This window comes from Lonchura striata, chromosome 5, assembly GCF_050655825.1.
Source record: "Lonchura striata isolate lonStrDom1 chromosome 5, ASM5065582v1, whole genome shotgun sequence".
Lineage (NCBI taxonomy): Eukaryota > Metazoa > Chordata > Aves > Passeriformes > Estrildidae > Lonchura > Lonchura striata.
The window spans coordinates 34068199-34094740 of record NC_140707.1 but is presented as its reverse complement, the minus strand read 5'-3'; the positions used below and the strand labels follow the sequence as shown (position 1 = coordinate 34094740).

The window sequence follows — 26542 nt, the reverse complement described above, 5'->3', positions numbered from 1 at the left end:
AGGAACTGGGAATGCCCAAGAGAATCATGGCACCAATCCACCATGGTGGGAGAAGAGATTTGCTTTAGGGGAAGCAGACCTGTGGTAGGAATGAATCCACACGCTCCAGTGATGATAACTGAAGTTATTTTCAGCAGAGCTGTTTCTCACATTACTTCTTTGCTGTTTTGCCATCGGGGGCAGGCAGCCATTCAGAGACATGGCATCTTCCTTGGCTTGTCATGAAAACAGCAGATGCCACCACTGGTTTTCCACTGGGACTGAATGAAGTGTTCAGTAAAAAGAATGGTCCTACCTAAGGCAAGTTATATATTATATTGAGAGGTAAATGCCACTCCTTTCCTGTCTTTCATCAGTTCACACTGTATGAAATAGTAAAACTGCCAACAATTTACATAACACCTTTCATCTAGAAGCATCCCAAAGCCTTTACAGAGAACAGTTTTCCCTACTGTTAAAACACAAGACTCTTTAGCATGCAGTAACGTTATACAAAATTCCAGGACAGGAAGTGGAACACTGACAAAAATACCATACCCAGACTAGGCAAAAGTTTACTGGTTTTGGAGAATAAAGCCTTCTGAACAAACCAACAGAGCTGTCCCATCCATATGCTTCAAAATTGCTCTTGAGACATCTACATTTTGGAAACAAAGCATATTCAAGCTTCATGGCCTATGATTACTTAGTCTGCCAGAAAACTATTTCATACTTTGTCTTTTTGATGAACCAGCCAGGAAACTGTGTCAAAATTGACAGCCATTTGCTAACAATCCATCATTCAGTCAAGAATGATATGCAAATATTCTGTACATAAACTAAGAAGTTGCTGTCATTGCCTTGAATAAATTACAATATAAGCACAAATAAAGCAATACCAGTGGAAACAGAGGAGGAACAGCCAAAATATTTAAATGCAGCAAAAACATAATGGGTACCAATCTATTCCTTAAAATTAGAGGGACTACCACAAAATAAAGACATTATAAATAAGTGTTTACCTGCACTACGCTCTATTTGATCATTACTCTTGTGGATTGTTAATATCTCATTAAAACTGAATGTTAGAAATTGAAAGGAGATGATGAAGATGCAAAGATTATTGACACAAACTACAAGATGGATTAGCATTGGTGAGAAAAAAAAAGAAAAAAAAGATATAAAGACATTTGAGCAAGGAATGAATAGCCTATGCAGCATGACAGGCTGAAGAAATCACCTTAGGACAACAGAGCTAGTAAAACTAAGGGGAATATTTCATATCCAAGCAGGGATACCTTTTCATGTGTTTGAATTCATCTGTTTATTCCATTTCTGAAGCTGTGTCTTTAGAACTAGGTATTTGCACCTGGAAGGATTTTTTAACAGTCACTTAAATTTTGCTATGACTAAACTGGTTATTTTACAGAAGTATTAGTGTGTTATGCTATTCCAATTCAGCTAGGTCAAATTCTTGCTATGAAACAGAGTGGTAGGAAATATCTACACTGGGAAATTGCAGTGATTCCAAAAGGCACAAAAATATCCTTCTGCTATTTGATAATTAGGAAAACTTTTTTTTTTTTTAAGGCATCAGTAACATGCTGCTCACTACTAGCAAAAGGTCTCACTGTAATAGTCTTTTCATCGGGGCTTGTCTCTCAGACTGCACCTCAAGCTGAAGTTTAAAGCTCTGCTGCCATCTGCAGGGTCTGTCCTTCTGTCGCTGCGAGCTGTGAGAGTTCTCTGGAAATTTCCCCATCGGAAGCACACAGCAATCTGTATATCAGACTCCATCACGACTGCTCTTTTGTTTATATCACCCTCACTTGGACTCAAAAAGGCCAAATAAATTCAAAGTTAAACGGTAAAGAAGTCAAAGATAAATTGTTACATATAGACCAAATTTATTACGATTGCCTTTTTCTAGATTATGTCATTTCTGTAATCTTATTTCTAGCATGGAAAAATATATCATTACCAATTATGAAAACTCTGCAAACTGATAAAAAAATTAATTTATTTGAACTTTTGCTCTATAAAGAGAGGTATGACTGCTTCTTAACATGGAACAATACTGCTCTTGCTCTTGAAGATGCCCAGGTGACCATCTTCAATAAGTATCAATCCAATATTTTGCTTAGACTCCCCTATTGCTATTAAGCATACATTAAAAACCCTTTTTGTCTGACACAACTTCATGTCTGACCAGTTTCAACTCCTACTGAACTTTGGGTTTTTGTATCTTCTCCCTGCATATACAAATCACAGTTCTGAACCATATATTTCACAGATTTATTACTAGAAAGAAAAATAAAGAGTTCAAATATAAAGATGAGGATGATTTTGTGATTTGATCCCTCTACACTGCAGTTCTGAGAGCAAAATAAATGAGTTAGAGCAAGCACACTCTGCATTTGCAGAGACTAAAAAAATGTCTTCCTTTCTTTTCACCTGAAAGTGCTGGCTTCTGCTGTACCCTTTTCCCAAGCCTGAACAACAGTACTGAAGACAAATAGATTTATTGCTGATTCCATCAAGGTTCTGACTCACCTTTGCCATCTAACTGATTGATTTGTTTCTAATTTGGAGAGTTCAGTTTCAGGTCATTTTCTGATTACTCTTGATTTTTTTTTTTTTTTTGTAGCATTCTCTGTACTATATTCAGCATGAGATCACTTTGATAACAGAAATAATTAAATATTTAGGATAGCCAGACACATTTTCTTTATGTGAACTAAAGGTAAGATTAAGTAATCCTCACCTTCAAATTTGTTTTGTTTGGAAACTGCTTTAATTCTAAACATGACTGATTTAATGAACAGCAGTGACAGCAGCTTGTGGCTGACAAATGTCAATCTTGAAAGCATTTGAGGTTTAAAAGAGTTATAGACTATCACTGATATTTTATTTCCGGATTTGTTTGTTGTGATACAGTCATTAGACACTGCAGCCTTGAACCTGCTGTCAAAAAAAAAAAAAGACTGGAATCATAGTAAACCTCATAATGTTATTCTATTGGTAACATGTCCTATAGAGCTCCTGAGTGACTGACTTAAGTCTAAAAGTGTCATTGTTTGGCTCTGAAGCCCCCAATCCTAAGAACGAACAAGTTTCTCTATAAACTGTTACCCGGTACTCTAGTTAAAAGTGAGCATGTGCTCTGACATGTGAGCTCCACAACCAGCAGCTCCATCAGGAGCCTCCATCTGCTCTGCTGTGGGTCTTCCATGCACAACAGTGACTATTCTTCTTCACAGAGCATCTGCTCTGATCTTGGTGTCCCCTGTCTTGTTCCTCACTCTTTGTTTCCTTTTCCTCTCTCCCTTTAACATTTTATACTCTTTCTAAAATTCATTTCCACAGAGGTGCCGCCAGCTTGGCTGCTGGCTCAGCTGTGTCCTGGTGGGGTCTGTGATGTGGCTTTCTCCAGCTGGCTGTGTCAGCGTGGGGCAGCCCCTGACTTCATCCCACAGGGGCCTCCCCTGCAGCCCCTCTCTGCCCTGCCACCCACAGACAGCATAAAGTGGCATTATAAATGACATAAAATTAACTTTAGCTCATATACCTTTTGTTCCTGGTCCCTTCTCTCTAGAGACAGGCTAAGGTTATGCATTGGAAGAATGACTGCAAGTGGGGCATTTTGTGACACTTGCTACAGAAAATGGCAAGCAGTGCTGGAAATAGGCTGAAGCAAAAGGTAGTCTTATGATTCGTGCAGTTGACATAAATGAATGGCTCAGGTTGTTCAAAGAATCACCAGCAAAGGTGTCAGCATAAACAGGCTTAATATTAAAGTGAAAGCATGAGGTTTGTTGTGGCAAGGCCCACTCTACTACTTACTAGGTAGTCAAAGGACACAGAGAATAATTGGACTGAAATCTAGAAAAAAATCAATCTAAAGCTAAAATCAACCAAAAATTGCCTATATGGAGTCTGTGCATGGAAAAGGGTAAGGATAATAATGCTGAAGGATTAAAAGGAACAAGGAGACCCTCCCATTGAGTCACAAGGTTCAGGATGGACCCCTTGCTTGAGCAGTGGTTTAGAGATAAAAGTTTTAACAGCACTTCCACTTAACAGCACTCAATAGCTCAGCTTAAATCATTTAGCAAAATATTAATATAAAAGTTAACTATAGCAGAACAGTAACTCACAGTTACTTACAGATCTAAAGTTGTAAAGAAGCTGAGAAAGCAACATTCATAGTACATCTGTTACAGCATAGTCACACCTGCACACAGGCAGAGACCGAAAGGAGTACAAGGTATATATCTGTGAAGCTTCCCCTCAAATTCAGCACAATACTCACATCAGATGCCTTTGCACCTTCACCATGGACCAAGGGTTGAGCCTCTGGGAATGGGGGTTTCAGCCCAGGCTCCATCACAGGTGCTCAGTGGCAGCACTCTAAGTATAGCAAATTTTAGAGTTTGCATTTTCCAAGAGCTGTCACAATGAGGAAAGGATTGCTGGTTGTAGCCCATGCAGCCCAGGAGAGCACAAATGGTCTCACTCTCAGGACCGCTGCTTATAGGGTCCCATTACAAATGGCTTTAGACACAATGATTTTCCATCCTGACCACATTTCATGCTGGAAACATTCTTTGAAGGTTTGACAACAAAAATGTTATTCCACTTAGTTTATTATTCAGGCAGGAAAACGAAGTTTCCAAGGCTGTTTGTTAAGAAACAAGCTCTGTAGCCAGCTCCCAGGCTCCTGGGAGCAGGTGGTGTTTCTGATAAACTCAGATGAGTTGAGCACAGGTGCTCAACTCAAAGCCTAAGGAACATTTCTGGGATCATGGTGTGGCCTGAGGAGAAGGGTGGGGTGTGTTGCACCACCACAGCAGTAAAACTGCACTCTGGAGAAAGAGATTTCACCCCAACCTTTGCCATAAAATTACTAAACAGTACTTAGCACTTCTTTAAAACAGCAATTACCAAGTTCTCTAAGGCAGAGAGATACTTTTCTTCCAACACTATGACTCGCAGCTAACAAATTAACTGAATGAGTACACAATCAGCTCTTTAGCCACAGAGGCAGGTACCTGGAACAAGCCAGGTATTCTAGGAGATAACGAGGAGCATGGCATAATCCTGAGAGGATTGACAGAGGGTGAGATCAGACAATTGCTAGCTGGGGTCCAGCTGGAGTTTTAACCACAGTCTAAAAATGCACACACAGCCAAGCTGGCCCCTCCACAGCTCTGCACTGCATCAAAGCTGACAGACTCCATGGACCTGAGCTGACTCTTCACAACCTCTGAACTAGTGTCTCTGCATCCTCAGCATCATTAATTTGCAACCCAGATAAATAACCCATACATCATTAACAACTGCACATCCAAGGATGCTTATTTTTTTCCCATATCCAGGTCCCTTTTCCCAGAATTTTAATTTCTCTATGCTCTCTCTGCTGCACAAAATACACACACACTCCCCTCCACATCACAGCTTGAAACTACATTTTCTACTGTCATCTATAAATTGGCAACTAAAAGGTACTTGTCCAACCTCGTGCACACCTTCTCCTGGACAAGGCTGAGAATTCAAAATTCAGGATTAGGTAACTTGCTCTGGAGAACTTGCTTAAGGTTTCCATTGTGTTCTTTAAAAGCTGTAATGCAATTAAAGCATTTTCCATTTTGCAAGTCAGCAGCCAGGACATCTTCAAAATGTTAAATGGTTTGTTTAAATTAAAGCACTTGTACTATGCTTGAGTTTAATCCTTTATACCAAAATCAATATGAGCACAATGCAAATCAGGCCAGAGAATTTAAACAACTGAAGAATCTTAGTTCTGCTTTTCAAAAGTTCAGACTATTTAGTAATAATTTTCTTCTAAAGAGTAAATCATATTTTTACGATCCATATAATCTACAATAGGAATCCAAGGAAAATTAGATCACTCACCAATCTCTGCAATTGGTCTATTTTAAGCAGAAGTAGCTTAAGAATGTTGGGCAGATGTTGCAGTAAGATAGAAAAATCATAAAGAAAGGCTTCATAAAATCAAGCCTGCTCTCCTGGAATCAGTGGCTGGCACTTTGCAAGTTCCCATGTGAAAACAATCCTGGTGTGAGCAGTTCATTAACGTAACAATCTATTCCTGGGTGAAAAACAACACCTGTATAAACTGTTTTTACACTGCTAGATAGAAAAATGAAAACTATCTCTCTAAAAAAACTTTTCCCGAGCATACACACTGGGGGTTTGAGTGACCAATCAATCAATACTGTGACACTTGTCACAGTTGTGACAACTTATTAGAAACCAATAAAGTAATTGGCAAGAAAGTTACTAAGCAAATGGAGTCACACAGGAGGTCTGTAAAACTGTATAAAAAGAGAGTTTTGTGAATAAAGAGTGGTCTTTTACCACCATGAAGAAAATGGAGTCTGTGTGATTTAGTCCCATAGGCAATTTCCCAAATTTTCAATTACTGAAATAATATCACCTATTGTCTCATAAAGTGCAGTGTTATTTACATTACTTTCAAATGCAAATGACAATACCTCTCGCTGAAAATTTATTCCAAATCTGAAATCACTTGCCATTTTCCAGCCACCTAAATCAAGCATGCTGTTCAGGCAACTCAGTTCTTCATTCAAATCTAGGTCTGGATTAATGATTTCAGGACAGTTTCCCATTCTCAGATACTAACATTCAGATACTCATTCCTGAAACAAGCCATAATTTTTCAGCACGTGTCAAGCTAATCCCACCAGCCACATTCACATCAAAACCAAAATGAACACATGGCAGCACTTTAATAATCTCTCCTGCTGCCTGTTTTTTCCATCAGGGTGGCCCTGCTTCACGGCTTCTTGTCACTGTGTAGCTTAACTTGCTGTACATGTAGGATGTCCATTATTTGTATACATGCCAAGATTACTGTAAATGTGCTGCAGTAAATGCATAAAGAAACTCAATTTGTGCTCTTTTTTGTATTGCAGGCGTGGTGTCTCAGCAACAGTCATGCCTGCTTTGCCCTCTGCAGGTGCTTTGCTGACTCACCTACTCGCTGACACGGCAGCTCTGTTTGGCTGTGCAGCACCAGTGCATACATAAATACAGCATTTACTTCTCCTTCCAAGGAGCACTGAACTATGCAACTTCCAGAGGATGAAATATGATGGGTGGGTTTGCCTTTTGCTGGGTTTGTGCTGCTAAGGGCCTGGGAGGTAGAATTAAGGTACATCAAGAGAATGTGTGCAAGCTGTCAAGTCAATAACCTTTGAAGAGGTTTTTAGTTTTGTTTCACTTCCAGCAGCTGATGTTCTATACTTTTCTCCATAAACAAGCAAAATTCCATGAATTCTTTAAAGATCATGCCATGCCAAGCAGCAATAACTGTATAAGATGTTATTTGAAAAAGAGTTATGGGCAGTAAAACACTGTAAAATAACCTACATGGATTTTAGTAAAAATGTATAGACTTTAAGCTGTATATTGGGAAAATAAGAGCAGTCTCAAACTTTTAAAAATACTACTTTTTTTGGAATGCCTTTTTAAAGGCACATTACATCAGTCAATAAAAGAGAAGTAGCTCTGCCAGATAGACCACACAAAAATGCAAGAACAGTGTAAGTTATGCAATACAAATGCAAACCAGTAAGTAGAATACATATCATCTTTTAATTTTCACTTTTCTTTCAAGTTTCTTCCACTTTTCACTGTTTGTATTGCTTCTGCTACTTGGAGTTCTTCATTGCTTCTGCTAATCTCAATAACTCTTGACTTAATGATCTGTTCAGTCAATAGAAAAATCAAAACAAAAAAAAAAACCAATTGATTGAATCAACTGCAGAACATTTTTCAGAATACACCGAACTGAAAAATGAAATAGCAGATTTAAGATGTTATATATAACTAGTTAAATACCTCATCTTTTTGTTATGTTCATTTGTAAATTTGACTTATTAGGTAATATTGTCTTTATTCATCAGATGGCACTTATCAATTCCAACAGCATAGCCATTAATATGACACATTCTAATACAGCTGTCAGCTTCTCTCTCTGATCTCAGTTTAATCTTACTGTATAAAGGGTGATGAAAATGTCTGGAATATCTTCTCATCTCCTGAAGAAATGTAAGAATTGTTCTCCCAAATGGCAAACTAAACTCCCCAGTTACATCATTATTTGGATGAGATTGCTCTGGAGCCCAAGACCCAGGAAACTTAAATTGCCAGTGCTGGAGAACACTAACCTAGGGCCTATATTGGGCCAGCTGTGGTATAAAGAGGTATATCCAGTGCTGAACAAATGAGTAACAGATATAGTGAATGTACTGCATTTATCTCTAGAACCAGGAGAATCAGTTCTTCATACACTGATGTTTCAAATTCCTTATAATACTCCTATAAAGAACTTGAGACTAAGGGATTTCATGAAATATCTGGGGAGAAGTTGTGTGTAAATGATTGTTACAGAATGGCTTGTAATTAAAATCCTAACACTTAAAAATGGCAGTAAAAAGTTGTGTCATATCATTCTGTAAATACAGCTAGTTTCCTAAAAGGGCTATGGAGATCATCACCAAAAAATGCCCTTCTCTCTATGAGCATATGACTTTCTGTGGTGGCTTACATATTTGCTACAGATGGCAGACCTATGATGAATTTTGTAATTCAGTCAATATCTGATTATTCTGCCCATTAAAGCTGGCTGTTGTGTGAGACAATTCTCAGAGTCTAGGATTTTAGACTAAAAGAAAAAGGAAGTGCTCCCTAGAGAAAACGGGCATTGGATAGTGTCATTTTGGTTTTGCCCAAGTGGAATTTGAGATATATGCTCTTCCTCCAAGAACTGATCTTTTTCAGACATTGTAGAATCTCTGCAGTAAGATTGGCTCTGGCTTTGGAAAAATAAGGTGGATCTCATCAACAAAAAACAGCATATTTCTACGTGTTCAGGAGAAGAATACACAACTTCTGTACTTACAGAAAATGTTACAGAGAGAAATTGCTTCCACAGTCATGGAATAAATAATAAGCCAATTAAAAGAAGTGAAATTACATAATTACTTGGAGCTTGGCAACATGCCCAGCTCTGCCATACAGATATGAGATTAATAAACAGCTCTTTCATCAAACTGACATTATTCCCCCAAATGACAAGAAGAGACAGTTAATATGTCAACTGAGATGTCAGAAGAAAAGATTTTGATCAAGGATTAAAAAACCTCATTCATCTACTCTACAACAGTGCTGATAGTACTCTCTGATGGTTTTGCTGCCAAAATTTCCAAAGTAAAGAAATCAATAACTAAATCAAGTGATCAATTTCTCCAAATCATATTATACTGGAAGAAAATTTATTTTCAGTTACTGGACACTATAGAAGTCTAGAAAGTGAAGGGAAAAGGCTGTAGTCAACTGAAACTGCTGAAACTACAGGGAAATCTAGGTCAGGAAAATTCAATTACAAGAACTGTGTAAGCAATTGAAAAAAAACCACACTAATACTCATTAGAGGAAAAAAAGGCTTACTTTAACTTTCAAAAATAAATTTAAATTTGAAAGCTTAAATAGTCACAAAATATATGTTTGAATGTGACTATTCACACTATAAATTCTAAATGGGAAGTGTGTGGGTAAGCTGCACAAGTGACAATTACAATGCAGAAACCATACTACTTAGGCACTGAATTAATGTTATAATTTGAATCATGAATATCCACAACAAATTGTTCATAAAATATTCATGGAAAAACGTTTACCAAATAAATTTACAAACTCAGGCAATAAAGTTATTGTGAGGATTTTTCTGTGCATTTTGTCAACAGAAGAAAGAGATTAACATACTGAATAAATTATCCTCCAGAAATAGCCTCTTATTTTGTGATTACTGTGTAGATTGGCAAAAGTAACAAAAACTTTAATGAAACTGAATATTAACATTTTATTGTATAATTTATTTAAATGGAGAATGTAAGGATTTTTAAATTGCTGTAACTTGCAAGTCTATCTCATTTTACACAGTAGATTTGGGCATATTATTACTACACTGGGATAACCTTGTCCCAAATAATGTTCTAGGGAGAGAAGAATTGTATATCCTGTAATGAAGGGGATGTTTTTTCTGTTTTGAAAACTACTTGAATGCTATTATCACTATTGGAATAGATTTTCTCACATGTCAGTTGAGGTAAGATATTGTGTGAAATCTGAATGTCAATCACCCTATCAGAAAGTGGTAGAAACAGAACCAGATAACAGGTTTCAGACAAAAGCAGACTAATGCATTTCATTTTGCAAAGATATTTACTGGCAGCTCATTTTATTATGCAGAGCATAACTTAAAAGGTTTTGGGCTAATACCAAAAGATTTGGGGGCTGAGTTTAAGTAGACCATTACTTTTCTTTCATTTACATTATTTTATAAATATTTATTCTCAAACCAAACAATGCTAGGTATCCATTTCCCATATATCTGGTGTAACATGTGCATATTCAACACATATGGATGCCAAAAATAAACATTACTAACTAATAGACTCTGGAACACTTTAATCTGGAGTGTTGTTCATCAGCTGAGACCTTAGTATTGCTTAGGTACAAAAAACAACTAGACTGCTGTTAGAAATGGCACATATTTGGCTAAAAATAATGTCTTCTGGAATCAATGTAAAGAGGAGTCTGAATCCTATTGTATCAAGCACACTGAATTATAGCTGTAAAAATATCTTGCTAAATACCATGGAAAGAGGCAGGATCAAAACCAGAGCAGATTTAATGGGCTATTTTATTCTGTTTGTAGAAAGACCAGTGATTTTATTGCCTATAGAAATTACAGCTAAGTTTCATTCAGAAAGGAATATTTTAAACTCTCTTGCACAAGTTGATTCCTACAAATGAATGTAGAAAAAAAAATCTCTTGAATTCCAAGAGATTAAAAGGATTACATTTGGGAGTTTAAGCGAAACCACAGCATCCATTTCTTTCTCCCTTTGGGGCATTCAGTGCTGCACTCCTGTGAAAGAGTCATGCTCCAGGTTCTAATAATATATCTCAAGTCTAACCTGTAATACCTTACTTAGGTCAAGTTTTGGGGTTTCATACAGCTTCTCCTTTTACTCCTCTCATGTAATATAACTGAGTTTGTAGTCAAAATGTAGTGTTGGTGGTGGGTTTCCACAAGCCAGGTCCATCAGTTACCCCTAACTTAACACTTCTACTCCACAGTCCTATGTCCTCATGCCATTTTACTTCAAGAGGTAATTTACTAATGTGATAAATTACATCTAAATATATTAGGAAATCTAATTACCAACACTCATATGTTCATTTGAGAGGAGGATCTACATAAGCTAGTGAAGGCAAAGTATAAGACAATGAAGAACCTTTGATGTTTAGAAGCTGAGGCCTTCCAGCCAGTTTCGGACTGCTTACTCCCCCCCAAAAGAATTACTTTTGAATCTTTGTATTAAGGCCACCATGCATTGTCCTAAAATCCAGCCAAAATCCTTTTGGCTAAATCAAATAGAAATTTTTCTCCAAGTTTGCCATGGACAAGAAGAACAATAAAATATATAGCAAACAGAAGCTTAAAAGTAAACAAAAATAATTATAAATATATATCTCCTTGTGTGGACATTCCCTTTGAGTTTACTTCTTTCAATTTCAATTGATTATGCACCGACAGTACAACTGAATTCAATCATTACAGCCCCATAACACAATGAAATAAAAGGTAGTAGCCATAGACTAAAAGCATCCAAAAAAGACGTTCTAGAAGACAACTGTGTAATGGAAGTACATATCCTGCACCAAGACAGAGGACTGGAAAGAAAAGCAAAAGATTCTGCCATCAAGTGTCTTGAGATAAGAGTCAAAACAAGTCAGATTGATTGGGACACAAACTGCCAGCAGGACAAGGCAGCAGCAAGATCCCAGAAGAAATGGACACAGCCTATTGATGTTCACATATTAACTCTCAATACAGGCAGAGAGTTAAAAAATAAACTCCAATCATAAAAAATAACTCCTATCATATAGTTACTGACTAAAACCAGGGCCCACAACTCTGGTTGCTAATTCAGACTGAGGCTTGAGAAGGATAGAAAGCTTTATAATGAATCAAACACTTACCTAAGAATCCTCCTAATATTTAAACACTTTCATTGTGCAGATGGTTTGACAGTTCCTTGCTCATGAATCTCTTGCTGTCTGGTTACCTTAGTACCTACTGCAGAACCTTCCTAAACCACTGGCTACCAAAAGAACCTCAACCTTCCTGACACCTTTTTATCTCCTGCTCACAGATCCCTGAGTGCACTGAGACCTTGATTACCCTGATCAGCTTCACTTGGGAGCTCCTTCCAAGCCTTCCACTCATGGGCCAGGGAGCCTTACTGCAGCTCAGACCAGCATCTTCACTCTCTGGTTAAGTTATAGAGGAAGTGTGTCCAGTGTTGTCACAGTTGTGCCTCTACTTGGCCATGAACCCTATTCATCCTGGCCTGTGGAACAGATTCACTGTTCGACCTTGGATCTCCCTTGTCACTGTGAACTTCCCCTGCTGATCACTGGGCTGTATCTGCCTATTCCCTCTGATACTGGCTTTACAATTTTCCTGAAAGAGATATGAAACAGGCAAATTCAGGCAACACCTCTTCTGCCCATTAATGCCAAATAAAAATGCTTTTTTTTAATTTCCATTGTTTGGTCTCTCACTTAGATATGTAAAAGGACAAGCATTCATTGAAGATATAGAATTATATTAATGAACTTCTGATTGTGCTTTTAGTTGTAACTATTTTCTTGGATTCTCCTGGTCAAGAATGATGCCAATAGCTTTGAAGGGTCAGTTCAGAAGAGTTGTTATGAATGACTGTACATGCTACAATTGAAAGGGAAAAGGGAAGTTTGTGGGTTTTGGTACCTTTTTTTTTTTAACAATTCAAAGTAGTCAAAAAGTCAGACTAAATGCTACTTTTCTTTAAAGCAAAAAAATAAGTTATCCCTCATATAATTGCCTGAGTCTGTGCAGTGCCTAGTGAAAAAGAATTCAGACCATGAGGGGCAGACATACTGAAATAAGCATGGGAATTAGAGCCTTCTGCCTCCTCATAGAAAAACCTCTCATGTTCAAACAACCTGTTTGTCATTGCTGAAAGGATGCATTTTTCTCCTGCTGTGTAATGGGAAAAAGGGAAAGCACACTGGGTAGCTGCAGACTTGCTGGCACGTGAGTGCAGGATTTTCCACTGACAGGTCTTCTGGGCTGTTGCTGAATGCAGCATAGACCCTGTGGTCATGCCATAAACACTGCATTCCTCCATGATCCTCCTGGCTGCTGTGTCATGGGAATTATGTCCTTTGTTATCAATACAGGCTGGTCTTGTAACCCTTGTTTGGCTGCTTCTTCCAGTGATTTCCTGCACGTGCACATTTCCATCCCTGTGGCATTCCTGGAAATCTTGGTATTTCATTCCACAAAGACTGGCCCAGCTGGATTGCTATGGATGTAGTTTGAGGGAAAAGAGATGTTCTGCTTCATCCCTGGGAGGCTTTGCATACATTAAGTTTTCCACATTCCCAAAGTGGTTTTGGTTCAGAAGTCTCAGCTTCACACCTTTTGGGTAGCAGCCCAGAAGTATAAACTTGCAGAAAAGCCTCAAAATTGCCTGGGGCTCTGTCCTGCCACTACAGCTTCCAGACTAGTCCTGCCTGAGGGAGATGCCCACTTCTGTTCCCAAGCAGACTGAGCGCATATCTGCATATGGGTCCAGGAAAATTCCCATCAGGATTTGTGAAGCTGCTCTCCCTGCTGAAATATTCTCTTGCTCAGCAGGTGTTTTCTTCAGCAAGATGGTGTCTCTGAAGAAGATGGTGCTGCATTATCTGATATCTCTTCTGGAGATAGTCAAAGATGAGGAAGAGGATGCAGTCATAACTACGTGTGTGTGAGACAAGGAGTGCTTGAAGTGAAGTGGGCCCATTCAGTGGAAGCCTCGTGAAACCACACCTGGGCTGACACTCAGGAAGTCCTGCAGCCCTGTCTGTGGGGTTGTGCATGTCCCTAGAGCTGGGGAGAGACCCCACTTGCATGAGGGAAATGTTACACTTTGCTTTAGGGAAATAAGTAGAGATGAGATCCCACTGAACAGGGTGGCTTCTACCCTCAGGTTGAAATTGGAACAGGGGGCATTGATGGTCACAGCAAAGGGGTGTAAAAGTCCTCATGACAGAAATGGCTTTCAGACACAGACGAGCTTCCTGGTACTGCTGTCCCTGTACATTCCAGCTGATGGCTGGACACCAGGTCAGGTAGAATCAGGGACTGCCTGGGCTGCTCGCCACATCCTGAGATGCTGGTATCTCATGAGAGTTTTCCTGGGGCAACTGTGTGGTCACATCCTTGGGTTCAACCTTGGGTCTGTCTCTGTGACCACCTTTAGCCTTTTGCAGTCCTGTGCAATAAGAATCAGACCAATTCCACACAGACCTGGCCTTTGCATATTGGAGAAGTGGCTCCTCTACCAGTGGAATTAAAAGAAGGAACTGCAGGCTCTTAACATCAATTGGGTCTAATTTTTTTCTTGGCACAGATTGCTTGATTTTCCTAAAAAGAAAACTTCTTAACTATTGTAGCAACTTCAGCAATACACAGATGATCACAGCTCTATTAATTTCTCAGCCATTGCCAACAACATTTCAGAACTCTTACTGAAATCACGATTCAAGGGTAAGTACCTGAATCACCTGAGCCTGTCTTCTCATCATTTTGTGGAACACCTTAATCACACCTGAAATTCCTCTCAAAAATAGTGCTAGGATATTAGTCCTCCCCCATTGGTTTTGCAGAATTATTTTCTCCATTTTGTCTTGAAGGAGCTTAGGAATCAAAACTGGCAAAAAAATTTCCTAGGCCTGCATTTTTAACAGCATTTTAGAAGGACTACTCCTTTAATGATATGTTGATAGCAACACTTGATTGCTTAGAGTAACTCAAACAACATATCAGAAGCTGAACCTGTCTTGCAGTGTGAAGAACTGAATAAATGCCTCTTCTAAAGCAGATTCAAGATCACTGTGTTCAGAGGTATTTACACAGACACTGTGGGTAAGGAAGCAATCTTCAATGGAATTAAAACCACTCTCAAGAGCTGACTGTTTCTTCATCTTATAGTATAAACACAGACAAACCTTTGAGCAAATTCTTTCAGATTAGTGCCTCCTTTAACAAAATAAAATATTTTTTTTTTATTTTCCATGTAAATTTTAATCTGAGATGTAAATAAATTTCCCATTGTTCTTTTCTAGAAACATATTTCTGTGAGAATAATTTCAAGGTTTCTAGGGTTACTAAGTAAGAACAGGAAAATATTTCCTTTTTTCAGACTTAAAAATACAATATTTTTTGCAAAATTTATCAGTACAGTAAAATATCCCAAATATATTACTAACCTGTATATTAAATACCCAGGTTAGTAATATATTTAACTATCTTTCTATGCTACAAATAAAAATAGCAGCCTATTTTGTTCTCAGATCTTTTACAGGCTTGTCTTCATCAAGAGAATGTAATTTTAAGTGTGATTGCAGGCAAGGCAATAAAATGAACACTCCAGGAGCTGTAACACTCTTGCAGATCTCTTATGAGATCATAAGATAAGAGCTTAGCTACTTTCTTGACAAAAAATTTTTTCTCTGAACATGTGCATGAACTCTGGCAGCATTATCTTGTCCACCTCTTGTCCTGTGATAGGCTTAGTCATCTCTGCAGGACCAAAAAGGGCTTGTGGCTAAACAAGCACCCTTAGCTGTGCCCTGCCTGCCAGAACTGTACAAGGAAAACTGCAATAGGAAGTACCAGTCCTTTCCTGGAAGTAGATTTGTCTTGTCCTCATTTCTTGTGATTTAAAGTAATTTCTTGAAGTGGAAATGTTAGACTGGAGTAGGACTCTGTCCAAGACCTTCTTGTGCTCAAGACTAAACCCATGATGATGTCAGTGGCATACTTAAGAGACATCCCTATGACTGAATGAAGGGGGCTAAGAAGTCAGACCACATGGATCATGTGTTTGGCTGGAAGTGACTGCTGGAAAAGAGAAATGGAAACTTCTTTTTTTAATGAAGGTTTTTATTCAATTGTTAAATAGAAAGAGGTAATAACTTAACTGTGCAGACAAAAGGAGGAGTACACCAGATGTATAGAAATTGTACATTTATATGGCTTGGGAAATAAACTTTTTCAGGAAGATGAAAACTTTGATTCTTAATAGAATAAAATTCCATACTGAACCAAGCCCAGATAGGAACAGAGTAAGAAACACATCATTTCAATATTCACAGAATAGGTTCTTCTTTATTCAGTCAGTTGTGGATGCTAGATCTTCTTTGGGTCCTCACTGTAAATGAAATGAGAGTATACTTAGCTTTCAGAGGTCTCTGAACAAACTGTAGCATCTCTAAAATATGTATATGCTAAATCACATCTTATCTGGCAACTCAGATTGCTTTATATTTGTGGACACCTCAAAGTGACACAGGGAGTTTCTTAATTTTTCTTTCCCTCCACAGCAACAGTGTACAGAAATAGATACTACAAAGAGACAATATAAAATTGCTGGTTTGGTTTGGGTACATGGTCAAGTTAGCTCATTTCAGTAGATTCATGCAAACTCTGTGTGCTTGTCCTTATCCCATGGCAGATACAAGGCTGCATGACACAGCCAAGCTTCCTTTCCCACCAACACAAGCTGCACTGCTGTGCAGTTGCTGTAGGCTGCAGTCATACACACAGGAATTCCTTTATTCCAGCTGGTACACACTAACTCGAAAGCCTGTGGTCACTTAATTGTTTAGTTGTGGCCTTAGTTCTCAATCAAATGGAACTGAAGAAAATGTGTTCTAGCTGGAAAGGTTCCAGGAATTCTGACCATGGAAATGTTGCCTCTCTTCTTATCATGGGACTGGGTGACCTCATTCACCATAGATCTGTCTCACCCTCTGAACTGTGTGATTAAAAACTGCACCTTTTCCAGGGGAATGATATATTCAAATGCTGCATTACGATCTTTTCTCTTTCTACTGTGCTAGTAACACAAACAGCATCATTAAATTGATTGCCCTTATTGGCACGTGCTTTGGAATAGCACATATCTGAGAGGGGAGGTGGACAGTGAATCACCTGGCTAACAGCACTTATCCTGAGAGTGGCCCCACCTGAATGAATAAATGGGGTCAGTGTAGAACTGATCCCTTATGCCAAGAACAAGGAAAGAAGTGATGACCCTCATGGAGAGCAGTTCTTCAATTATTTTCCTGAGTGAATAAAAGGTTGATTTGGCAGGGAGTGTTTTCCTTGCTGTTCTCCTTGTTCTCAGACTTACCAGCAGTAAAGGTGGCTTGGAAACCAAAAGCTGTGTGGGCACCATCTGTGATGAACTCTACGAGCATAAGATTACTAGAAGCAACTACGCCACTGGGGATCTTTGATCCACAGGTCTTGTCCATTAGAACTGGAGAAGACTTGCTGGATCCATCATAGATTTTAACATAATCACCCTGACAGCCTCTAGTTTTTTGGAGCTGAAAGGCTTGAAAGTACAGGGAAACCTGGAAGGGAAGAGAAAATCAGTTTTTAATATATAAGTATACTTGTTTCATGGAATGTCCTTTAAAACAGACAGAACCTAAACCGTAACCAAGCATGGACTCACAGACTAGAACTGCTTACCCAGCTTTGCCTCTCTTCCCCTGAAGTTGCAGGGTTCAGATGTAATCACTGAATGCTCCCATGCTCAAGGAGCTTTGTCTTGGTTTTGCAAGGCCGAAGCCCAGCTTGTGGACATTTTTCAAAATCACAGCTCTGAAATGTCCTTGCCTATACCCGACTTAAGCACATACCTCTCTAGAAGGAGAGACTATTCTGAAATTTTTCTCATCTGGCAACTGCTGTACAGAGTACAAGATGCTTAACGTAGAAAGAAGTTCAGCCATATTTCAAGACCACTATTAACCTGTGTTTACCTTTCTAGATCGGGTTCGGATGAGCCAGACACAGTTGGTGTTATCTGAGTAATTCCTTGGGTAGTTGGCAGATCTCAATGACCCAGAAGGTCCATCAAGAATAGTGCTGCAGCGACCTGAGGGAAAAATGCTTGCTTCAGGATTGCAGAAGATTTCAGTCATTCACAGCTACAATCTCTTCAGAATGGACTGATCACTGTTTTCTGATCTACAAGCATTCATTTAGAGTACTAGTACATCTTGATTAAAAGGAGGAATCATGTTGTCCTAATTTTCACATAATGCATCAAAGAGTAAAGTAGTGCTCTGAAAAGCATCCATTTTTATGGATTAGCTCTGTCATTTATCAAGAGATATCCTTCTGCAACTTTGTAAAGAGTGAGAGGTTGCAGTTGGTGCAGTTGGTTCACTGCAGTTGGTGCCACTGTTTCCATTGAGAAGGGGAAGTGATGTCAAAAGAGTCAAGCACAAATATGATGCCCCTGCAATGCTTAAATTCTAAGCTTAGGAGGAGCACTTGGAGTGCAAGAGGCTCTTTTGGGATTTATAGTTGTCTGCTGAACTGTAAGAAACCAAATTATTCCATTGAAGTTTAAAATGCGGTATGCAGTTAGTCCAGTTGCATAGCAGCCACTTATGCTAATAGCAAATGTGTTTAGCAAATTTAATTTAGAGGCAGCTTCCATTTTCTCACTAATCACAATGTGCCTCCAGTTTCACCTTTGCATTCCCTCCTGGAGTAACCCTAGTGGGAACCAGGAATTCATGAGAATAGTCTCACAGTCTGATGAGAAACTGCTGTCTCTGCCATGTGCTCAAATCTAAGTTAAAGATAACAGGGTGGCCTGGATATACTTACTGCAGTTGTAAAGTTTGTTGATTTTGGCCACATCCAAGTTGCTCATCCCTTGTCTCTGTCCAATATGTACTGATCCATCAGGAATTGGTATAATAGTTGCTTTCCCAGTGGTGTTGGTGAATGTGTATCTGAAAAGACCCATGAGAAACAATGTTCTCTTAGCACCATAACTTCTTTCAGGATTCAGTAGGATGCTTTGGAGGGAGAACAAGAACTGTACATAAGCTGTTCCTGTGGCTAATAGTGCTGTTAAAACTGGCCTCATTGAGACGTCCACCAGTAAGAAGAGTCAATGCCCAGATGCTCTCCTTTGCTCCCAAGCCCAGTAGCAGAGGGGTCCCTAATGGAAAGCTAAGGGACAGTGTATCCCAGTCCTAGGGAGCAGCTGGTCTGAACTGACCCATGGTGTTTTCCTCAGAAGGAGAATTGGGGAAACTGGTAGTTAGGAGAGAGTCATGATAGAAAGTAATTCTGATGTAAGACTTGCATTCCTAAAATAATAATGCCATGCTGCTACTTACGGGCCATAGTGCATTACTGAGGTATAGTCATATGGAAGATCCAGGTTATTGGAGTTTTCAAATTTCTTGAAGTCCGGTCTGTCAGCTGTAATATATGATATTGTACTTAGAAAATGCTTCCTACCTACTCCCTTTGGGAGAAGGGGGATCTGGGAGCAGTAGGATGTGTCTACACCACTTCCTACATTGAGGAGTTCAAAGTACTTACGAGGACTGATGTACTCCCACATGATCTTTACATGTTTATCTCTGTCACTTCGAGAGTGCTCGTGCAAAAAGCCCAGAGCATGCTCCAGCTCATGCTGAATTACTCCTTTCCACATGCAGCCTCCTTTCATCACAGAGACAGTCTGTCCACCTCCTACTTTCCCATAGTTGGACCAGCAGCTGAGAGAGGCATTGAACAACAGAAGACTTATGGGATGTTTATTGGCAGACAGGCAAAGAGGCAGAACAGAGAAGCTTGCTTCACACCTCTTGTGGGAGTGGAAGGATTCCTCTCTGCCCACTGTGACAGTCAGAGTGTACAGAGGCAGAAGTTACCATGGCATATAAAAGAATGAAGCATATGATCACTGCTAAATCTTTCTGGGATACTTTTTTTAGCACAGAGGCTCCTGAATTCTGACTTTACCATGACTTTAACTCCCTTGAAATAACAATTTTTTTTTCAAAATCCTAGACAGTATCAGAGCTGGAGATAAGAAGGAAATAATACATTCAAGCTAAGTGTTGAACAATTTTCTCATAAACTGTAATTCTGAACTTGATGGCCAACAGTGTGATTCAGAGAACTGTTGGTTTTGTAAGTTGAAACTGGTTTACTTTTGTAAGTAGGACCTACAGTATTCAATATATATTGTGCTGAACTGTGCACTATACCACACAAAAACATGAGCTTAGATATTCTTTCCCCCTTAATGGTGGTTTTCCATGATTTGTATTATTTCAGTGTCTGCAGTGAGTTCCTGATGTACCTGATGAACTCTTGAACTAGTAAGGTACCCAAGGAAGACAACTTGGCACTGTGATAAAACAAAAGCCTCTCTGAGGTCACACAGAATCAGTGTAGAAAAGGATTGAAAAAGAGAGTAGAAATAACTTGTTAATTTATCATTCAACTCACCCATCAGCAGATCTAATACTGAGGTAGTCACGTTCTGCCTTGCGCTTCACAAAATTAATACAAGTCAGTGCTTCAAATTCTGCCATGGCATCATGAATTCCTTTTACATGGCTCTCCTCTGGGGAAGAGAGTGTTAATTTTAGAGGTCACAAGCAGACGTTAGCAGATACCATTAAAATCTCACATAATCTCAAAAACAGGGTAAATGAGGGACAGAAATATTAGCCTAGATTCTATTTTTTTTTTTTTTTTTTTTTTCAGTACTGAATTTTGTTTAAGATTTTAACAGCCTGGCACAATATCCTTATTATCCAGATATTTGTCCAAATGTATTCAGGTGCCTCTTTTTTCAGCAACTTATTCTTAATTATAGTAGCTATTTTTGATGTATCTTATTTGACACTTGGAGACAATTAAGGGAAACTGATGAAAAGCAAATCATTGAAGCTCCACTGTAATAGTCATGAACTGTATAAAGGAAGGTATTCTGGAAGACACTATTAGAGGGAAAGGTTATTGCTATCTCTAGAGATCAGTCCCAAAACATGATGCAGGCAAAATGTCTCAAGAAATATTTCTCATTCAGGTCCTTGTGACTTAAAATTTATCTATGCTTGCACAGCACAAGTAAATCCTTAGAATTGATTTCTTCAACTGCTTGCATGCTCACTCAATGTAAGTTTCTCTCTGAAGAGTATTGAAGAAAACCCATTACAAAAAAAATATATTTAAACCCACCATAAACAGGATCCAATTCATAGGGAATTCGAACAATCCCATCACTGGACTGGGGCCAGTTGCAATGACGACAGTTGATGGCACTGCGACTCCTTCGTGGAACTATGTCACCTTCCTGCAAGAACTGAGAGCTGTCTGGTGAGAGAGAAAGGGTGGAAACATTTGAGCCATAAGTTGCTGGACACCTGCTAAGCACACTTGGAAAAACAAGCAGTGGCAACAGTAAGAAGGATGTTTTAGTCTGGTACTAATTTAATTAACAGTGTCACATCTTGTAACACTGAATGAATGGCATCAAATATCTCCCCAGGAAGGTGCTGGGCAAAAGCAGAAGGTGCCAAGAAGGTGGGCAAACCAAAAAGAGGAGTGTTGTCAGGAGAAAACTGTAGGAATATTTGGTGTCCCTTTCTACTTTACTTCAAGTCTTGAACGACTCTTGGAGTCATGTGAGAAACAAGCTGATAGATCAGGGAATGTTTGTAAGGATTGGGGAAGAGGAAATCTGGAGCAGTGAGAATGGAATTGTTTGCAGCTTATCCAGGAGTCTGCACTGCAAAGCCATATGATTGCTCTATGCAAGCAATGCTTCATTCAAAAAAAAGGTTGTTAAATAGCAAAGCATACAAATACCCACATTCTTTTTATGTCCAAAGAATGACAAAGATGTTGAAAGCTAAAGCTGAAGAAACTGTGTGAATAGTTTTTAGTTGCCTCCACACCTGGGAGCATCTTCAGTACTGACACAATAGCTTGAAATGCTATAGGGCCTCAGCAGACCACAGCGTAATCCCAGTGGTATCTCTTACATGGTCGTGTGTATGATGGGAAACACATTTGCACAGATTGTGGTAAGACATTGTACCTCCCACATCACCTTAAAGCAACAAAGACAGCCCCCTTATAGACAGGATTTTGGTGGCATTACCTTTGTTCACTTTCAGAATTTTGTTAAAAATATCTTCATCCTCCTCATCAGTCTCTGTAGGCAAAGGAGATTCTGTGCAGAAACACAAGAGTATCACTTTCTCATTCCCAGAGGAAATATGAATCCTGAATTTTTACTCTGATGATGTATGATTTTTCCAGTGATGCATGTAAAACTTAGACAGCCTATTTAGGGACTGAGAGGGATGTTCACTCATGTAGATATTTGTTCACTGAGACATTCTTGAGAATCTCCTAGATGCAGTTATTTTAGCATTAATCTAGTCCCAAGAGCAATTCTCCTTCAATTATTTCATTCTCTTTTTTTTTTTTTCCCTAGCCATCATATTTTCAGGCCTGAGATGGCACAGTTTTGATTTTTTATGAGCAACTCACACTCAAATCCCCAGCATAAGATACCAGAAACAATAATGCATGGAGAGCAGTCCTGCTACTTCTTGCTGGACACGATGACCTCTTGAAAAATCCTCAAAACCAATGAAATTACAGGTTGGACTTATGTCCCCACCAAGCCTAGCATGAGGGACTCATAGGCCTTGCTAACAAATTCAGCCAACTCTGCATTATGCAACAAGTCTTGACATCAATTAAAAGCAGAAACACATGACCTCTGTGCTTCTAACCTTTAGAAGTGACTTAATTCAAGACATAACTTAAGCAGAGCTATTTTTAGCAGAAGTAACAGCTGAGGTTTTTAGCAAGGCCAAGATTGGCCAAAAACACAATACTTTGATTTGCATGAAGCACTGTGGTGAGTGCATTCATTTAAAATTCCTCATAAAGGTTAATTTGTGTTAAGCCTGTGTTATTTTCTGAACTAACTGAGTAGATAACAATCAGTATATCCCCTCAAATATGTACTTGTAGATGGAACAATACATACCATATATATTCTCCTCCGTAGTAACCTGCAAGAACAATACATCAATATAATCTCACAATTTATAATGTAACATTAAATTAAATAATAAAACATATAAATTGCCAACAGTGTCCAGGCTACCATTGCTACCATTGGCAGTATCTTTCACCAATGCAGCTTTTATATACTGTGCCATGTGTAAAGAAGTACCACAGGGTGGTAGATGCTCTTCTTTGGTACCTTAGCAAATAGGGATATCATAAAGGCAAATGCAATATGAAGTGTGGAATAAGGTTCAGATACACTCTGATGCATGGTTGGGCAAAGAAGACTTTGCTGCACAGGTGTAGATATAGCTGGAGTACAAGAGTCCTGACCTTACTTTCCACAGTGTTGGACCCCAAAATGATCAGAAGATCTGAATTAGCTTTCCTTACCTCAGTAGGTTCTATTGCTGCAAAAAGAAAAAAAAAAAAAAAAAAAAAAAAAGAGACAAGCATCAGACTCTGAATGCAACTTCACAGTGTTCAAAGCATGGATGGACCTCCTCAGCCATGGGAATGCCTTTGGCAGATCCCTTGGAGTACACCATCTGATGCACAGGCACAGAAATTAAAAAGATATTTAATCAAACAACTGTTAAAATTATGAGTAGGCTGTGCTGAGGAACAGATCTTGATCATTTGCCATCTAAGAATCAACAAAGAGTTTTATCAGTTTCAGTGTGGAAAATTTCAAAATAAATCAGTGACAAAAAAATGCTTTGTCCCCAGACTTCTCTGCAAAAGCTGCAGGCTAACTAGCTCAACAATATCTCCTGTTTCACAGTGTCAAACAATAAGGTTATAAAATGTGATGGAGGCTATGATTTAGCATGGGGAAAATAATCTCAGCTTCATTATGCACCTGACAGCAGCATGGTACCACTCTGAGTCCTAAGGTGCCTTTCTACTGTGGTGCCTTCTGATTTTTACCAAATACGAGATTCTAGATACAAAACAGAAGTGAAACTCTGACCTGATGTACACATTTCTATCTTAATTTTTATAATATCAAAAAAGTTTAAAACTTGGAAGGACCTTCGGATGTCATAAGTTTGTCTGCTTTCCCTAAGGCAGAAACAGTTTTATCTGTATTATTCCTGACCACAGTTTGTTTGACCAGTTCTTAAGTATGATGGATATGTTGCAAGCCTATCTGGCAATCTCTTCCAGTTTCCTAATAATTGCAGTCTTCCTTGTCAAAGTATGAAACAATTTTGGTTTTCCTAGTTAACACTGAAACAGAGAACACTCATGTAAACAGTCATTATTTCCAAGCCCATCTGTGCCCCAAATTTTACTATAATTTTTTTCAGTAAAAAATATGCCAAACTATATCGCCCCTTGCAGCACCATTCCATTTTCATAATTATTGCTCAAACATAGTAAGAAGATGTCTTCATTTTCGGACTCTATCTAGGACCTGCAACAGAATTACTTTTATTGAGCCAAAAAGACTTCAGTCCGTGTTTTCACACTGTTATTTCAGTTACATGGCAATGGGAGTCCACTGCAATGATGGTGGTTTATTATAGAAAAATTCAGTCAGTTCCCACCAGCTGCATCAGAGAGATCCATGGCGACTAAAAACATTCTGCAGGGAAGAGTATTTTTGAGATGGGTTGACTGGATCCAGAATTTATGTACCCAAGAGGCACTTGATTAATTGAGTAGTCAAAGTCAGTGAAATTAGGCTCCAGATTCCTAGGCACATAAAGCCTTCAACTTCTTTTTAAAACTCAAATGAGACACCACAGAAGGCGTCTGCCATCTCCTTGATGAAATGAACATCTGGTGTGATAGGGCTTTCAAAATTATACAGCTCACATTTCCCTACACTCTAAATACTGAAAGAAGTCTCAAAAGGCACAAAACCCAGTAACAATGATAAATTAAAACTCATTGTATGCATTTGTCCCAATAAGCCTGCAACCTTTAATCTGAAAAACTGACTACCTTGAACTTGAGCAAGTGTATCCCTTGGTCCCTTCTAAATATACTGAGTAATAATTTAACATCTCTTTTTTCCCATGCATAAATGACAGTTCAAAAGCAGAATTTGTCAATTTTCTTTTGTCACTGACTTGCTCTATGTCAAGAAAATTTTCCCAAGGTGTCTTCTTTTTGCACACATTACCTCCAGCCTGTTAGTTTCTTGCCGTAGTTAAAGTCTGCCTACAGTTTTATTTCCATCGACCTCTGAAGGTTTGCAATTATCTCCTTGTATTTTGCCAGTTAACAAAAGCTGTTCAGCTAAGCCTGTTCCAAACCAGAACAAAGCAAAGCTTTCTTTGATGCCTGACATCTTTCTCATACAGCTGAACTGAGGTAGGCAAGGAGGCAAATGATTAGCAGTCCTATAACATTCAATTTAGTGAAAAGGTATCAAGATGTCTAATTAAAATTTTATTTCAAGCCTGTGAAAGCACATCTAAATTAACCTAATAAACCATGCCCCAAAAGTCTGTGTAAAACACATTTTTGTAAAAACACATCTGCACTCAGCTCAATAACAAGTTATGAAACATAGCCTTATTCAAAAGGCCTGTCAGTGCTTTCACATGCTCTAAAAGCAAGTCAAAACCAAGAATATTTTAAACAGTCAAGAAACAACAGGTGCTTTTAAAATGCACTATAAATCCTACTTACTTGTTGTGCTGTTTTCATAGTTGTCCTGCAAAACCAACAGGTAAAAGGCATTATTCTTCCACAGCTGACAAATGCGGCAACAATATTATCAAAATCAGGATGAACGGAGGAACTAAATCGTTACATTGCCTTTATTTATTATAGCACTAATATTTTCTTGCAGAAAATGTATCGAAGTGGGCCTTCACAGCTTCACTGCAGGAAGAACAGACCAGCTGGACGCTGGGGCACAGCTGCACGGGGCTGCTCTCACCTGAATAGGGAAGCCCAGGGCCGCGGGAAGCAGAAGCGCGGCGCAGAGCAGGGACCGCTTCAGCTCCATCGCACCGCCGGGGCGAGCCCTTATCTCGCACCCGGCAGCGCTGCCGCTAGATATAGCAGCAGAGCCTGCTCTGCCCGGGCCGGGAAACCCTGCCCAGCCAATGGGAATCCCAGCAGGAAGCAAACTCCTGCTGCTGCCCCAAACTCCAGCCGCTTTCGCCCCTGGGCATCTCCCGGCGCTGCGCTCCCGCCGCCGCCGGGAGCATCCCCAGGCCTCCCACGGTCATTCGTGCTGCTCTCTAGAGCTGGCTCGGCCTCATGCTTGGGCTGCCATGCACTTCCTCTGCTTCGTAGAGGATCTCTCCTGAAATCTTGGGTTTGACTCTTACCACACAGGAAGCCCTTGTTCCTGCATAACTCTCCAGAGAAATGGATTGTTAGGATTTCACAGGGTAGGTGACTTTTTTCTTTATGTCACTGAGATTACAGAAGGCCATGACATTATTGTGCTGCTTTGAAATATAGAACACGTCTACCCAGTGATCTTATGACTGTGTCTTCCCTGAGACAGCT

General features: G+C 39.2%; 1 protein-coding gene across 1 annotated transcript in view; it reads right to left on the bottom strand.

Moving 5' to 3' along the window:
- Positions 1 to 26045, bottom strand: part of LOC110472148 (astacin-like metalloendopeptidase) — a 305051-nt gene extending 279006 nt beyond the window's left edge. Inside the window, exons 1-13 of the mRNA XM_031504939.3 lie at positions 25962 to 26045; positions 25709 to 25733; positions 23456 to 23472; positions 23040 to 23064; positions 22137 to 22208; positions 21212 to 21346; positions 20474 to 20591; positions 19556 to 19734; positions 19348 to 19432; positions 18827 to 18954; positions 17968 to 18083; positions 17328 to 17553; positions 5896 to 16343 (exon numbers count right to left, since the gene is read on the bottom strand). Of these exons, the coding sequence (XP_031360799.3) occupies positions 16309 to 16343; positions 17328 to 17553; positions 17968 to 18083; positions 18827 to 18954; positions 19348 to 19432; positions 19556 to 19734; positions 20474 to 20591; positions 21212 to 21346; positions 22137 to 22208; positions 23040 to 23064; positions 23456 to 23472; positions 25709 to 25733; positions 25962 to 26030 (1230 nt within the window). The 5' untranslated portion in view covers positions 26031 to 26045 and the 3' untranslated portion in view covers positions 5896 to 16308. The remainder of the gene's footprint in view (positions 1 to 5895; positions 16344 to 17327; positions 17554 to 17967; positions 18084 to 18826; positions 18955 to 19347; positions 19433 to 19555; positions 19735 to 20473; positions 20592 to 21211; positions 21347 to 22136; positions 22209 to 23039; positions 23065 to 23455; positions 23473 to 25708; positions 25734 to 25961) is intronic.
- Between the last annotated feature and the right edge of the window lie 497 nt (positions 26046 to 26542).